At 43.4% G+C, this 17786-nt stretch overlaps 1 protein-coding gene across 3 annotated transcripts in view; it reads right to left on the bottom strand.

The window, feature by feature from the left end:
- The window catches only part of ZEB2 (zinc finger E-box binding homeobox 2), a 116589-nt gene that overhangs the window by 22332 nt on the left and 76471 nt on the right, over positions 1 to 17786 (bottom strand). For all 3 annotated transcript variants that reach the window (XM_075284522.1, XM_075284523.1, XM_075284524.1), the window contains one exon: positions 3055 to 3312. In XM_075284522.1, the coding sequence (XP_075140623.1) occupies positions 3055 to 3312 (258 nt within the window). The remainder of the gene's footprint in view (positions 1 to 3054; positions 3313 to 17786) is intronic.

Here is a 17786-nt window from a genome sequence, read left to right as displayed (position 1 = left end):
TTGTATTAGACATTGCATTAGATGGTGGTCTTCTTAAAGAAGATGATTAATACGGAAAACCAAAAATTTTGCATAGAAAATGTCATCTGGATATAGGAGAGGTCTTTCGAGACTTTGCTGTATATTCCTGTGAGGGGCTAGCATAGAGGTGTTGCTTTGAAGTCCTGGGTTCAACTCCAGCCAAGAGCAACATCTGCAACAAGCCATGGGTTAACCCTTTGCAAAAACAAATCACTAACACAATGGGGCAAATGGATTAAGGCTGAGGCTGCAGCCTGGAATAGACGTCCTTTCTAACTGACACTAGTTTTACGTTTCCATTGGTCATGTCCATTGAGGGACTGATACACGGGGAGCCTGTTGGACCCCATTGACTATAATGGGGTACGTCAACTGAAACTGGCAGAGGAAAAAGTCTTCCATGCAGGATTTTTTTTCCTCTGCCGACTTTCGTCCAACACTGCGGTGCAGATGTGGATGTAACCTTACATGGCTGACGGATCGGGGCTCGTGGTGCACATTTGGTGCAAGACCTAGACCTTAAAGGAAGACCAAGACCTTAAGCCAAACGTGCACCTCAATGTTGTCAATGGCAGAAACCTGACACATAGGGTATAATGAACTCCCCCATGACTTAGGGCCAAACTCGCTACTTTTTGGAAGTTGGATTAGATACGTAGAATACAAAGTATACAAAGAAGAGTAAATCAGATTTATTTAGCGCTACTTCAAATTAAGTTCATCCTAATCCTGGAGGGGGAAAAAAAAAAGCGAGAAACTTTTATTTTTTCCTCCAGAAGTTTGAAGTCCTGCATTTGTTAAATCCCTATTAATTATTCCTTTAAGGGTAAAAATTCCCAGTAATTGGCCCTTACCCTTGATTTCTAGATATTAAAATTTAAAGCATCAGTCCATTCATTCTTATGGCTCTGCATATCTTGTTCATTAACAAGTATGAATAGCTAACGCCAGCTCATTTAAATAGTATGTCTTACAAGACTTCTCGCTACACTCAGTTTCTGTCACACTGCTCCTAAGAATCATTGGCTCTTATTATACATGTAAATGGCTATCATAAAAATAAAAATTTCATTTAAGATTGTTAATGACTCCTACAGCAGTCAGACTTCCTTTAATGATCATCTTCTGCCCCCTAATTAAACGTATTTATCTTTTCTCCATCTTTGCCCGGTCTCTCCCCCCCCCCCCCTTCTTCTCCCCGCCATAGTTGAGAATCTGAAACCTTAAGGTCTTTGAGCCTTTGACGATAAATGTTTATGTGAGATTCGAGAAATATTATGCCCCCACCTCGGGAGAAGAAATATCAAATTTAATGTGCAGTTTACAATTTGTTCGATGACTTGAGGACAGCTCAGTTACAAACACTGCTGGTAAATCGTAGACGTGAAGGATAATCGTGTAGGAGACTGCCGTCTGTCCAAGTGCAGTAGATGTAAGGTGGTGAGATGTTCTTTTTGCCATTGATAGTCTAGCTTGGTCTTAAGGACACTATACTTGTTGGCCAAACCCATGAATTTCACCGTGATTGGTCGACTACCAATGGGGGTGTCCCAATTCTCCTCCGAAGAATAGGGCACGTTGGATTTCAACAAACCCAATACTTTGAAGATAAGCCAACACTGGAGGTGTCATGACTGCTTAGTGCTCTCTCCAAGATGAGTGTGGATGAGCAAGGGAAGTCGGAAGGAATAGGTGTTGGCTGAATGTACAGTATACTGGGAAGATGTCTTTTGACAAAAAGACTTCCAGGTTGTCAATGACCCACCACCACCATAATATACATATACTAAGAACACCACGTACAAGCTTCTTTAAACTATCAAATGTCAACGGAACTAAGAAAGTTCTTGACTGGAGCCTTCAACTGGGAAAAACGTGGATCCAAGAAGTGATATTTTTTGTCTCTTAACCCTGTCTGGATCTAAGCTAAGTCGGGGTTACCAATGCCATGCTTACTAAAATAAAGGAACACCATAAGCACCTTGAAGGTAGACATAGACATTGTCTTCAGACAGCCCTTCTCCCCCCTACTGAATGGACGTGTTTTGAATGGGAAACAGAGGAACAAGCCTCTGATGACACAGGATCACGCATACTAAAATTTTACATGCCCGATCCTTTTTCTTCCCTCAACAAAGGCAGATTTAACTTTGAGGGCTGCCTACTTTTAAAGAATCTCTGCCCACATCCCAGACTTCATATCTGCAGATGAGAAGAGGAAACTCTACATCCTACTGGGAGAAGAAGAGGCCACTGTGGAGATCGCCGCCCAATACGTGTCCACCTGTCAACAACTGAGGGGAAGATGAGACCCCATGGACTGTTATACCCCCAAATCTCCCAACCATTCACCCATCCACCCACTGTCCACCTGCCAACAAATGAAGAGAATGACAAGACCCCAAGGACTATTATACCCCAAACCACCCACCCTTCACACACCCTATGCCTGCCCCACCCCCATAGCCACCCTTTACCCCCCCCCCTTCCCCCCACTCTTCTTACCAAATACCTTACTCGGACGTACCAATACAGCTTCTTTTTATTGTATTATATTGTACATTGGGCAGACATCCAATGAACATTACATCATGGGATAGTTGACCAACTTTGTGGACACCTTAACACCTACATGGATGGTGCCTTCTCCACCATGATGTCACATTTTATCATAATGACCCAATTTTACCTAAAAATCACCACTCTTGCCATTAATTAAATCATTATTGTTGGTGTATAAATAGTATAGCTAGAAGTCTCATCAGTTTAGCTAACAAAATGGTTGTCTCCACTGGCCATATATTGTGGATGCCCCCACCGTTACCTGTAAGCGCCGAGCTTCCTCCATTGTGACCATAAACAACTCTTGGCACACAAAAAAAACGTGTAAAATTGGGTTCGTCTGTTAAATTTATTAGTATGATATGCAATCATGGTAAGTTATCGCAGTAACAGGATATCCCCAAATATCAAGGTAGACATGTTTAATTGATCTGAAGTAAGTTACTGCTTTGGGAGGTGAGTAGAACTTACCAGAGCCATCTACAGGCGCTTTCAGGAGATCCTCATTGTGCCAATTGTGTTCCAGAACTCCATCTCTCAAGTCATCCTCCTCTTCTTCTCTAGCCAGTAAAGCTTGGTTGGCATGTGGAGAAGACTCATGGTTGAGCATACTGGCTGGACTGGTTTCCTGGTCCAAAGTGGTAATAATACTGTCATCTTCAGCAATATGAAGTTTGTCGTCTTCATCCGTTTCTGAACCCGTGTCCACTACATTGTCGTAATTCAAAACTGCAAGGCAAAAATAAACACGGTTAAGACTCTACGTAAACTGAAAATTCTCCAAAAAAATTGAGATCTTAGCCTATTTCTGTCGTCAAGTTGGATGTCACACCAGGATGTGCAAACGATAATTTTCTTTAGTCGTCACAATTGTACTTGTGATGACTAAAGAAAATTATCGTTTGCACATCCTGATGTGACGTCCATCTTTACGATATTGGTCACAGGTTGGAACCCTACTAGGGTTGAGCGATCGGGATCAGAAAAGATCGGATTCCGATCGAGTAAATTTCACGATCGGAATTCCAATTCCGATCTTTTCCAACGGGATCAAGGTTGGAGGTTATCAAGATCAGCTCAACCCTAAAAGTGACTTTTCCCATGGAGAAGCATTGACTAGGATTGAGCGATCGGGAAGATCGAATCAGCGATTGAGCAAGTTTCACGATCAGCTGGAAAATGATCGGATTTTAAAATCGATCCCGAAATCTCAAGATCGGCTCAACCCTAAACCCAACGTCTACACGCTCAAGAATCCACAACCGCATCCCTCCATTTAGCATATTTCTAGTTACGTGAAAGCTCAGTAAAGAAGTTCAAGTGCTCGACTGCAGAAATTTTTTAATCCCAAAACTTTTTGAATTTTCATATTTTATGAATTCCAGTTGGAACAAAAACAAAAACAAATTGATAGGAACATTCCCCTTCCTGACCCAGCCCCCTGAACTGCCAAGCCATGTTTTCTTCTCTTCTTTTTTTATGCCGAAGCCTCTAAATAAGGTCTACGAACTCTATTGAAGGTGGCTGTCTCTGAATGAGCCGGCCCTCACCAGACTCCCGGCCTACATGATAGTCCATAAATTGTCCACTTTACCAGCAGACAAGAAAGATTAGAGTAATAAACACCGGGCATTAGCTCAGCTACAGAAACACACCATCCGTTACGCACACATGGGATTGCCAAAATACGTTAACCTAACTCTGTACAAACATGCACAAAAAAACAGTCAGAACCATGACATCATGGGAACGAGACGGAGAAAGAGAGGAGGGGGTGGGGGGGGGTCGAGAAGACTGAGGAAAAGAAAAAAAAAACAAATTTTCAGCTTCATTTTGATTTCTCTGTGTCTAATAAAGCCGCCCTCTCAAATTATCAACTGAGCTATCTCAAGTGGCTCTTGCCAGCTATCGGATTATAGAAAAGTATCCGAAAAGACTGAAAGAGAGAAAAAAAAAACCAAAAAAAACCGAGAGGATTGTGTTTCGGGATCATAACGGGAGAATTCTTGAAATACGTCTAGTAATTTTTTTTTTTGTCCGTCATATCTGTTTGCTTTGACAGGTTCCCAGGGAGAAAAAAAAAAAGGGGGGGGAACAAAGATTTTTTTGTAATTTTTTTTTTTTTTTATGTCATGCGAGTCTGGGGACAAAAAGATTACACCGTGCATATCTGCTCATAATATGATCTTTGTATAATCCGCGGGTCCGCACTTGCCTTCTGAACAACTGCACAACAGGTGCAAATTAAAATGAAAACGGCTGCAGGAGAAGCAAACAGATTCTGCTGACCTGGTTTGAATACCAATTGACGGGGGAAACAAAACCTTTTCAAGAGGTGTGACCACGAGGGTTTAAACAAGTTCAGGCTGCGTAATGCCCTAAGATGTACAAAAAAAAAAAAAAAAAACGAGAAAAAAAACCGAGATATTCTACCGTCCCCGCTCGAGCTGTGTGGTCCAGATATACCTTAGTACAATCAATATTGTGAATCTTTTTTTCGACGGTGACAAAGGTTTAACCATTTCTTAGCAACCCACAGACAGCCCTTTATAAATGTTCTGAGCTCCGAGTCGGGGAGGGGGGCAAACAAAAGATCCTTAGGCCTGGGAATCTTTCAACCCACCTCTTAAAAAGTGATCTCTGGGCATAGGAGGAAGAAAGGAAGGTCCAGGAGGAGTGAATAAAATTATCTAAGGCTGGACAAGCATTAAAAGGCCTTTATCTTTGAAGAAAATATGTCTTTTGAGGTCTCTTTTTGCCCATCGTTGACTATCCAGAGTGACGTGAGGGCAATAGGAGCTCGGAGATATTTTCTTCAAAAAAAAAAAAAAAAAAAAAAAAAAAAAAAAAAAAAAAGATAGATGATTTATCAACAAACCCCTGAGGAGCCCAAAAAAAAAAAAAAAAAAAATCTGAACAATTTCAACAAGTAGTGAAGTCATGTCTCGGGATACAAGGTCAGGAACGCAACATCCATCACCATCACGGGACAACAATGCCTTACGCCGGCTGCTCTGTTTTCCCAAACGGTAGTAAATACTTTAAGACAGATAAATAACTTAAGACGAAGAGTGGACGTTACTCAGTGAGCGGTCATCTCTTGCACCTACTCATACGCGTACATGTAAATTTTTGTTTCCGTCTTCGACCTGTCTAAACGTTGGCCAAATCGAGAAGCGTGTTATAGCTAAGGTTCTAAGAAGTAGTCGTAACACGGAAAAAGATGACTAAAGTCTCAAGGGATTGATATTTTGAAAAGTGGAGTGAATATTTTTGATGCCCAATTATGGACTAATAAAATAGATTATGGACGGGTTGGTTTTCATTTACTCAAATTAAAACCCAACAAGACTTGGAGACCAGAACTTGGTCCAAATTTAAAGGGATCCTATCATTAAAATAAATTACTTTCTGCCTACCACGTAGGAATAGCCTTAAGAAAGGCTATTCTTCTCCTACCTTTAGATGTCTTCTCCGGGCCGCCGTTCGGTATATAATCCGGTTTTCGTCGGTATGCAAATGAGTCCTCTTGCAGCACTAGGGGCGGTCCTCAGCGCTCAAAAAGCACTGGGGGCGTCCCCAATGCTGCGAGAGAAATCTCCAGCGCCGCCTCCATCTTCTTCAGGAATGGGTCGTCTTTGCATCTTTTTCCGGTGGTAGCTTCAAACTTCTAGGCCTCGGGCCTAGGGCAAAGCTGACTGCGCATGCCTGCCGACCACAAGAAAATGGCCACTTACAATACTGTAATACTGTACGGCGGGCATGGACAGTTGGCTTTGCCTGAGGCCTAAAAGTTTGAAGCCAGCGCCGGAGGAAGACCGGTGAAGAGGACGTTCCTGAAGAAGATGGAGGCGGCGCTGGAGAGTTCTCTCGCAGCACTGGGGGCTCCCCCAGTGCTGTTTGAGCGCTGAGGACCACCCCCAGTGCTGCGAGAGGACTCATTTGCATATTGACGAAAACCAGATTATATACTGAACAGCGGCGCGGAGAAGACATCTAAAGGTAGGAGAAGAATAGCCTTTCTTAAGGCTATTCCTACATGGTAGGCAGAAAAAAAAAAAAAATGTAGTTTTAATGATAGGATCCCTTTAAGATCATACATAAGACATTTTCATCAAAAGGGGGTGTCTCATTAGAGAGACGGTTCAGGTACTTATTGGACCATGTATTCCCTGTCACATTAAAACCCTTAGGGGTTTTTGAAAACAATGCATGAACAATAGGGAGCTACTGTCTAAAAAGTCCCACCTATGAGGTCTTATTGGAGTATTCTCAGGGGTGAACCTGCCCTTTTTACCACCCGAGGCGGATGACAGAAAGCCCCCGAGGACCTGCTCTCTGCCTGAGCACAAGGGGAGGCCGCTGGAGCACCGCTTGGTGCTAAGCCAGTCCAGGACAGCTTGTCCTGGACTGGCTTAGGTAAGCAAAAATGCAGCCCTCCCTGGGGCCCTGGCATAGCGCCGCCTGAAGCAGTCGCTTCAGGTTGCCTCATGGGAGGCGTATTCTCTTTCAGGCATGTTGGAAAGTGGTTGGCAACATGTGAAATCATTCTAGTCCTGTAACCAGTGTGAATATGCTCAGATTTTTTTGTTATATAAAAATATAGGGCCATTGTCAAAAAATTGCTGTAAAGGGATTCAATCGTTAAAATTGCATTTTTTCTCCCTAACACGTAGGAATAGCCTTAAAGGCTAAAGGCCCCACTGTCTGGAAACGCAGCAAAAAAAACTCCAAAACAATAAAAACGCAGAGAAAACGCTGCGTTTTCGGTCGTGGAAAAAAAAACGTGCATGTACATGCGTTTTTCAGTTTTGTGCTGCGGAAATACATACGAGTTTTCTATTGAGTTTTTCATTGCGTTTTTGCTCTCGTTTCTCATGTGCAATAAAGTTAATTGAAAGGCTATGTTGAAAATCCTAAGGAATTATGGTCCTCTACTGCCGGAAAGGCCTCAATTTGGCATAGCAATCTATGGAGGGAAAAACTCTGTTTCTGCAACTATAATTGACTTGCTGCGTTTTTCATTTTTGAAAAACGCAGCTTTTCCACAGCGTTTTTTTTTTCCACAGTGTGCGGCTAGGATTGGACAAAATTGCATTAATTATGCTGGTACTGTAAAACGCAGCATTTTTTTTCCCCGCAGTGTTTCCACAATGCCCAAAAACGCTGCGTTCCGCCCATTGGGGCCTTAGCCTAAGAAAGGTTATTCTTCTCCTACCTTTAGAGGTCTTCTTTGCACCGCCATTCCATAGAAATTCGGGTTTTCTTTGGTATGCAAATGAGTTCTCTCGCAGCACTGGGGGTAGTCCTCAGTGCTCAAACAGCACCAGGGCGTCCCCAATGCTGCAAGAGAAATCTCCAGCTACGCCTCTATTTTTGTCTGGAACGCCTCTCTCCATGTCTTTTTTCAGTGCTGGGCATCAAACTTCTAGGCATGCACAGTCTGTTCTGCCTAAGGCCCAATGGCAGAAAAGACTGTGCATGACAGCAGCCATTTTTTGTGGCTGCGTACACAAAAAATGGCCGTGGGCATGCAGAGTCAGCTTTGCCTGAGGCCCAATGGTAGAGCCGACTGCGCATGCCTAGAAGTTTGATGCCCAGTGCTGGAAGAAAACAGAGAGAGATGTTCCAGACAAAGATAGAGGCATTGCTGGGGATTTTTCTCCAAGCATTGGGGACGCCCCCAGTGCTGTTTGAATGCTGGGGCCCGCCTCCTGTTCCGTTTGAATGCTGGGGTCTGCCCACAGTGCTGTTTGAATGCTGGGGTCTGCCCCCTGTGCTTTTTGAATACTGGGGTCTGCCCCCAGTGTTGTTAGAATGCTGGGGTCTACCCCCTGTGCTGTTTGAATGCTGGGGACCACCCCCTGTGCTGTTTGAATGCTGGGGTCCGCCCCCAGTGCTGTTTGAATGCTGGGGTCCGCCCCCAGTGCTGTTTGAATGCTGGGGTCCACCCCCTATTCCGTTTGAATGCTGGGGTCCGCCCCCAGTGCTGTTTGGATGCTGGGGCCTGCCCCCTGTGCTGTTTGAATGCTGGGGCCCGCCCCCAGTGCTGTGAGAAAACTCATTTGTACACAGAAGAAAACCAGGATTTCTACTGAACAGCGGGGCAGAGAGGACATCGAATAGCCATTCTTAAAGCTATTCCTACATGTTAGGGAGAAAAAAAAATGCAATATTAATGATAATCCCTTTAAAAAAAACAAAAAACAACAATATATGGTTATATAATATATTTCATCTGTCATTGTATAGTGGTAGTAGTATTGTACTATTGTAGTAGTTTGGGTTAAAAAAAAAAAAAAAAAAAAGTAGTAGACAAATTAGTACAGAGGGGCTGGCGTGGGCCGAAGGACTTTCTGGTAACCACAAAAGAGTTGGAAGCCCCAAGAATTCCTTTCGTTCAGTTCAATAAACATGCGGGAAGATGTACACTTCTTTGGCTCAAAATAGACACTCGTTCTACATGCCTCTCGAAGGAGGAGGAAAGAAAGAAAGCAAAAACAAAACAAAAAGATCTACTCAACAGAGGCGATAAATGGCCAAAAACATAGCATTGATAACCAATTCCTCACAGTAATCTTTAGAAATTAATTACAATCCGCGGCATTAGATGCTTTGCCAGAAAGCAGCTGTAATTATGTTTCATACAGGTAGAGATGGAAGACTGCCATGTGATCCAACGATTACGGGATAAGACGTAGTTAGGCTGCGGGCTTAGGCTGTGCACAGTAATCGCAGGCAATCCCTGGTATTGTAGCCTGACATTACTTAAATGGTTTACTCCGTAGTGAAACTATTACACCCTTTGCTGTCAAAGCGAAGGTTGACGAGAACAAAAAGCGAGCTAAAAAATTTCAAAAATTTTGGGGGTTTTCTACGTTGTATAGGTTATTATTCGCGATGCTTCCTTTGCCAGTCTTCGTGTATGTGTATGCGTCTGTGTTGGGTTACAAATATAACCCGCACGATTCCGTAATGCAATTTTTTGAAAAAAAAATTCAAAGTCAACTTTTTGCACCGTGTTTTTTTTTTTTTTTTTTTTTTTTTTGCTATAATGAGTTTTTTTTTCTTTTCTAATCTCATCAGAGCTTGACATTTGAGGATCACCTTTACCTGCTGGAAGGAATTACGGAGACATTCCAGGCCAAGGTACTTAGTAAGTATTGCTGATAATTAGTCTGACATTTGAAGTAGCTCCGCCATTATCTGTGACCAGGCGTAAACAACGTTACCTAGCGAGCCCCCTTCACACAGATGGACGTTACTTTTGTCAGTTGCAGAACACTGAAGCATCTGTTCCTAATACATGGGGTATTGATCATGGTGACTTTTCGCCTTGAGAAACTTGGGGGGAGGAGGGAAGAGGGATCCTTGTGTCAACGTGTGTCATCTGAACAAAGCTTTGTTTGCAGAAGAGGAGAAGAAGGCGAAATATAATTAGTGATTGGTCACACTGTGTCTATAGAGCCATATACTGATACATCTGTACTGAGAGGCGGCCATGGCAGCACAGGGCTCACCAAGGGGTTCAAAGCACAACACAAAAACTCTACTTGTCACCTTCACAGTTTATTTAAAACAGGAAATCTCCAGAGTCTACCTGGCCATGACAACAAATGGGGCTGATAACATGGCGACAAAGAGGTGATGCAGCAGCAATAGGATTTATGGCACCCACCAGATGTGGAATGTAAAGGTTTGCAAAATTTATCACAAAATATTTTTTACGGCGCATAGCAGTAATGTGACAGAAGGGCATTTGGGTTCCCATAGGCATCGGGGGTCGAGGGGCAACCTTTGTTTTATGAATTGTCACACCCGACACCCACCAGGGCCACACAGATGGCGAAAAGGGACAACATTTAGGCACCAAATATCTTCAATATACTAAGGCCGAGGCTCACGATCAAGGGTTCCGGTGCCGGTTTTGTTCTGATATTTATAGGGCAGGGTTATCAGAATCCCCTATTGGAATCAGTGGTAGATGGCTGACACTGATTATATATATATATATATATATATATATATATATATATATATATATATATATATATATATATATATATATATATATATATATATATATATATCTCGTCCCGTAATAAAATCCTCTAATGTCTTAAAAGCAAACCCAAAAACTAAATGCACTGAGAAAATGAAGTTTAGACATAGATGTAGCAGAGCTGATTGTGTCCCGTGCAGTTAGTAGTAGGTTTACCTGCATAATGCATGCGCCAGATCAGGGGTAGGGAACGTACAGCTCTCCAGCTGTTACAAAACTACAACTCCCAGCATGCATACTTGCTCTGCTGTTCTTGGAACTCCCATGGAAGTGAATGGAGCATGTTGGGAGTTGTAGTTTCACAGCAGCTGGAGAGCCGAAGGTACCCTACCCCTGCACCAGATGAACTCACTCATACACTTCCTACAACCTTCTCACATGATCTGGTGACATATAAAGACTCTTGAGAACCAATCAGAGGATGTGATATACTGTCGCACTCCCCTGACACATGTCACTTGGCCAGGCATGTCTTTGATGGACATCTGCAAATCCAGAGGTTCATCAGTCGTGCACCCCAAAGTTCCTAAGGATACGATGAGCTACAGTCTACAGATATACTTTTTTATTTGATGGACATAGCATGTGAACGTGACCAACAACAAACCCCTTGCTAGATGATTTGGAATCTCAGGTGTCAGATACATTGTATATAGTGGAATCTCAGTGAATAAAAAAGTAGCGAATAAACATTGGAGACGTCTCCGAGACGTCTTGGTGGAGGCTCTTGCATATTTACTGGAGGTAAATAGCTTTTTTCTCAGTATACAATAAGTACCTAGGTGTGAAGAGCCAGAAGCAGCTAAAACTTTGCATAGAGGTGAGAATAGATGGGTTGCATGAGAATGGAGTAAACATGCTAATACATTGAGTAATGGGGTATGCAGAAATTACTTTGACAAAGAGTTCCTTAAATCTGTTAATTCCAGCTCCGCCTCCAGCCTTACCTGTATTACTTGCATTCAACTGCCCTGGCCTCATTACCTAAGATGTGTAAGACTTGTCCATTGTCAAGTAATTCATATCATTAACACAACCCACTAACCTATAGTGTTCTTAATAACCAAATGCACATATACATTGAACTTGCAGTAGAACAATAGCTGGGGCATTACATAAACACCAAGTGAAAAGCTCAGGACTTCCTACCCTAAAGGAGAATTATCATTAGAACCAAGGCAAGGCCTCAGGGAGCAAAGAGGCTCAAAGGGGAGACAAGTCTCTATTCTGGTGCTGCTCTATACAGGTGTTTCTGTAGACAGACAGATGGACTGAGATAGACATGCCCTGAACAAGGCTCAAACAAAAGGAGCCATTGAGAGACACAGAGAGCGGGACATCAAGTAATGGAGAAGAGCAACAAATAACTCCAAGAAACTCACTGTGTACCAGTCACTGCAAAGGGACTACACCATGGCCACCTACCTGGAGAGAATACGCCACCCCAAACACAGACAGACCCTGAGCTGGTACAGACTGAACGCCCACAACCTGAAGATGGAGACGGGGCGATACAGGCAGACGTACAAGCCACGGGAGAACAGACTGTACCAGCACTGTGACCAGGCGGTCCAAGAAAACGAGGACCATTTCCTGCTACACTGCACCAAATACTCAGCTGTGAGGGCCGTCTAGTACCAAAGACTCTGCCCACATCCCAGACTTCATATCTGCAGACGAGAAGAGGAAACTCTACATCCTACTGGGAGAAGAAGAGGCCACTGTGGAGATCGCTGCCCAATACGTGTCCAGCTGTCACCAAACAAGAGGAAGATGAGACTCCACGGACTGTTATACCCCAAATCACCCCCTCCCATACTGTGCCCCTCGACTCCAACTCCCCCCTGAGATAGATAGTAGATAGGAGATAGATAGTCTACATAAATATATGGACAGACATTATTAATCCACAGCCCAAGGGTCTTCCAATGGCACCTAGGATTACGTCCTCCGTGGTCAAAAGGTACCCCGGCAATGTAAAGCTGTCTGCACATTCTTAGATATCTGCAGACCAGCTCTTTATTTTGCTAATGGTTCTCTGTTGACTACCCCTATTTTATATACTGTACATGTATATTTGGCTCCACCCAGCATGCATATGTTCTGTACTGGAAGGAGAAAGCAGCCAAACAGTTCTGGTGGTTACTCTCTTCCATTGTGATTGAAAGGATCAGGCATGTTGAAATCCATCAGATATTGACTAGAGATGAGCGAACAGTAAAAGGTTCGATATTCGTTTCGAATGGCCGCTCAATATTCGACTATTCGAACGAATATCGAACCCCATTATAGTCTATGGGGAAAAATGCTTAGTTTCAGGGGATCCCACCATTCGACTCAGGAGAGTCACCAAGTCCACTATCACACCCCAGGAAATGATGCCAACACCCTGGAATGCAACTGGGACAGCAGGGGGAGCATGTCTGGGGGCATCTAACATGCCCAAGTCACTGTATTACGTCGGGATCCCTGTCAGCTTGTGATATGCGCGAGCTGACTTTTTCCCATATGAATGCATTGACCAGCATTGATTGGCCGAATGCCATACAGAGTACACTGGTTCTGACTATAATCCTGAGATTGAGCAGAGCTGGCCGTTCACTGAGCTCGGCTACTCTGGAGTAGCCGAGCTCAGCGAACAGCCAGCTCTGCTTCCTTGCCGATAGTGCTGGCTGATGTAGCAGTCCAATGCAGCAGAGCCGAGTGTGTAGCAGGTTCAGCTGAACCTGCTACACACTCGGCTCTGCTGCTCAGACACTGCTACATCAGCCAGCACGGCTACATTGGGCCGTGCGCTCAGCTCGACTACTCCGGAGATGCAGCCAAGCAGAGCTCATGCTGAACACTGCTACATCGGAGATGAAGCAGAGCTGGCCGTTTGCTGAGCTTGGCTACTCTGGAGCAGCCGAGCTGAGCGCACGGCCCAATGTAGCAGTGTTTGCCGATGTAGTAGAGCTGAATGTGCAGCAGGGTTCAGCTGAACCAGCTGCACACTCAGCTCTGCTGCATCTGATGTAGCAGTGCTGAGTGTGCGCTGAACCATGCTGCACACTCAGCTCTGCAGCTCTGTGTGTGCTGAGCTCTGCCGCTTCTCCGTGTAGCAGTGCTGTGTCAGCACTGCTACATCTGAGATCGGACCACTATGGAAACTGCTGTGGATGGATCTTAGACTCCGCCTCCTCCAGCAGAACCAGCGTTGATTGTCCGAATGCTGTACACTGGCCAATCAACGCTGGTCAATGCATTCCTATGGGAAAAAGTCAGCTCACACATATCGCAAGCTGACAGGGATCCCGACCAGATAGAGCCCCAAAGAGCTGGGTAACATTCCCCCCTAAATAAAAGGTAATCCCTAGCTAATCCCTGCCTGTAGATCTATACCTGTCTCACAGTCACATAGTTCACATTCTCAAATTAATCACATGTTAAAATCACCATTCATCTAAATTGGAGGTCACCTGATTTCGGCCGCCAATTCCTTTTTCCGACTTTTTTTTAACTGCCTCCATTGTCGTAGTTCCTGTCCCACCTCCCCTGCGCAGTTATTGGTGCTAAAAACGCGCCAGGGAAGGTGGGAGGGGATACAAATTTTTACTGCGATTGGAATCGAATACCTCGAACGGCCTGATAAGTGATCGAATATGTATTCGATCAAAGGGTGTTTGCTCAGCTCTAATATAGACATATAGATATACAAAATAACAGATAGATAGATTGCTGTATATTAGTTACATGACACAGTCTCATGATAATTTTGCACACCTTGACATATACAAATGCCTACACTCCACTACATGGCAGCGCCCATGTGCAGACACAACCCAGTACAGTCGTTCCGCCACCTCCACTCACATGTCGCACTACAGTACTGTGTATGCCGAGTGTGTACAGCCCGGGCTATAACACCTCACCTCCTGCTGCTTCTAGAATAATACAGCTTATTGTACATATCTAATCTGTAGCATAGAACTGTAGGAACACTCATGCACTTTTTTTTTTTCGAGCCTTGTACTTTGTTATCCAGTGCAGGGACCTTGTCTTCAGTTACGTTTTTAAAACCTTGGACTTAAAACCTTGACAACCAAATGAGGAGAGAAATATGAGGAAACGGCGTCCTTGTGAAAGTTATTGTGTCTAATACCTTCCTCTTCGAGAGATTACACAATGTAAAAAAGTGCACGACTAAGACAAGAGCAACCTTCGAAACCTCAGACCTTCACTCAGCCCTTACATGTCTTCTTCTGAAGTCTTACAGAAATTTCTATAGGTATTGCAACTCGGCCAGACAGTACGAAAGACATTACAGAAGGACCGCTAACATCATGGAAAATCGAAGGACGTGTAGTACAGAAGGACTGTAGGATCTAGTTTGATCTTTATCTAAAGTATCTTCGATCAAGAGTAAGAGGAACCCACTGTAGGGTTGGTCGAAATAGAATAAATTTACCATCGGCCCCATCTATGATATGATTCATGTACCATGCAAATGATCTTTATTAGCTTTGATCTTGAAGAAACAGAAGGTAAGGTGGATCTAGAGCAGGGGTAGGGAACATTCGTCTCTCCAGCTGCTGTGAAACTACAACTCCCAACATGCTCCATTCACTTCCATGGGAGTTCCAAGAACAGCAGAGCAAGTATGCATGCTGGGAGTTGTAGTCTTGCAACAGCTGGAGAGCCGTACGTTCCCTACCCCTGATCTAGAGTAAGTTTATCGAAGGTTGGGCAACTCTAAAGGGTTGTCCACAGTAGGAATGATCTACACGAGTCCTAGTTTACCAAAAGGTTTGATGGCCTGTACATCACAGTTGATATGTATAGTAGGATTAGTCAATGGGATGATGACCTACACTACATTTCATTATAATAGGCTTAGTCTACAGTAGGTTTGATCTCTAGTAGGGTTGATCTGCTCTAGGGTTGGTCTAGAGTAGGTTTCATCTCTAGTAGGATCGGCCTACATCAGGGTTGCACAAATTCTTATACGCGGTCCTACCTTGGCCTGAGGATTCTGAATCTTCTTTGACATCACATCTCTTACGTAATATTCGTCTATTTTTCACAGAATAGAATTCTTTTTTCCATTTACTGCAGCCTGGGAAGTAAAATTTCCGTGTGTTCATCGTTCCTCTGCTTTACTTCCACCAGCAACAGTTGCTGCCGGCAATCCTTACTCTGTACTCCTGAAAAGAAGGCAGTCCACTACTCTATTGTTTTTTCTTCCTATTACCTTTACATTCTCTGCCTACTTGTCAGGATCGGGGGGGGGGGGGGGGGGGGGGGAGGAGGAGAAACCATTGAGGTGGAAATGAGGGTCTAAGGTGTTCTTCTCCATCATGATTTTAGAGTCACGGTATTTTCATGTAAACACACCAGTCTCCAGGACCATTGTGAGTCATGAACGGTCAGTAAGATGATTTGCATAAGACATCACCTTTTTTTCGGATTAAAATCTTGAGGAATTTTTTGGAATCATTTTTGTAAAAAGAGTTTGTAAAAACGAAAAAAAAACAAACAATGTTCTGTCTTTTTTTGAAGGTGAGTTTGGGATGGAAAGCTCATACCCCACCTCTACAAATGTTTGTAAGTGGGTACCAGTCTGAAGTTTTTGTTTTCTTTTTGAAATGTTCAGTCCTTTTTAACAAAGCGGTCCTCAATGATATTAGGTTTAGGGTATTATTCTGCAAATATCCCAGTTCTTAAGACCGTTGTGGGTCATGGACTGTACATAGGACGGTCTATCATTTAAGATAGGTTTATGGTCTATGGGTAAAGTTGTGATGGAAATTTTTGTAATACCTTGTGTTTATGTTTTTGTATCTGTCCATTGGAAGATGAGGATGGGATGCAAATCTCATCCTCCATAGCTACGAGTGTTTACAATGGGTACCAGTCTGATGTTTTTGTTTTCTTTTTGGAATAGTCAGTCGCTTTTTAACAAAGCAGCCCGAATTCCTTAACAATATTGGGGTCAGTGTAATTTTCTGCAAATTTCCCAGTTCCTAAGACCATTGTGGGTCATGGACTGTACATAGAATGGCGTGTTGTTTAAAATATGAACTTTTTATGGTCGATGGGTAAAGTCGTGATGGAAATTTTTGCAAAATTTTTTTTTTTTTAATAGGGAAAAAATTCATACTCTAGTCTAATCGAAGGTGAGTTTGGGATGCAAGGCTCATCCTCCATACCTACAAGTGATTATAGTGGGTACCAGTCTGAAGTTTTTGTTTTCTTTTTGAAATATTCAGTTTTTAACAAAGCAGTCCTTAATGATATTAGGTATCATTATTAGAGATGAGCGAACAGTAAAATGTTCGAGGTTCGATATTCGTTTCGAGTAGCCCCTCAATATTCGACTACTCGAATCGAATATCGAACCCTATTGTAGTCTATGGGGGGAAAATACTCGTTTCAGGGGTAGGCAACGTTCGATCAAATTATACTTACCAAGTCCACGAGTGAGGGTCGGGCTGGATCCTCCGAGAAGTCTTCTCCGTGCAGCGTCCCCACGGCGTCTTCCGGCTCTGAATTCACTCTGCCAGACATCGCACCTGGGCAGAGCCGACTGCGCATGTCCGCACTACAAGCGGACATGCGCAGTCGGCTCTGCCCAGGCCCGATGCCTGGCAGAGTGAATTCAGAGCTGGAAGAGGATGGGGGAAGCTGCACGGAGAAGACTTCTAAAGGTAGGAGAAGAACCAGCGTTGATTGGCCGACTATATAGCATTTGGCCAATCAACGCTGGTTCTGCATCGAACTTTTCCATTCGAATAGCGAGTGGTACTCGATCGAGTACGAGTATTTTGAATACTGTAGTATTCGATCGAATACCTACTCGATCGAATACTACTCGCTCATCTCTAATCATATCACAGTTCTTAAGATCATTGTAGGTTATGAACTCTAAGTATATATGAACTTTTTACGATGGATGGGTAAAGTCGCGATGGAAATTTTTGGAATAATTTTTGCAAAAATTTTTTTTTTTATATGGAAAAAAATTGATACTCTAGTCTAATCGAAGGAGAGTTTGGGATGCAAATCTCATCCTCCATACCTACAAGTTTTTGTAGGGGTGTAACAGTGATTTTTTCTTTTTTTTTTTCTTTTTGAAATAACATTCCCGACACATTAAACCTTC

Source organism: Leptodactylus fuscus, chromosome 8 (genome assembly GCF_031893055.1).
Source record: "Leptodactylus fuscus isolate aLepFus1 chromosome 8, aLepFus1.hap2, whole genome shotgun sequence".
NCBI classification, from domain to species: domain Eukaryota; kingdom Metazoa; phylum Chordata; class Amphibia; order Anura; family Leptodactylidae; genus Leptodactylus; species Leptodactylus fuscus.
Note: the sequence above shows the minus strand (reverse complement) of the source record. Positions and strands in the feature narration are given on the sequence as shown.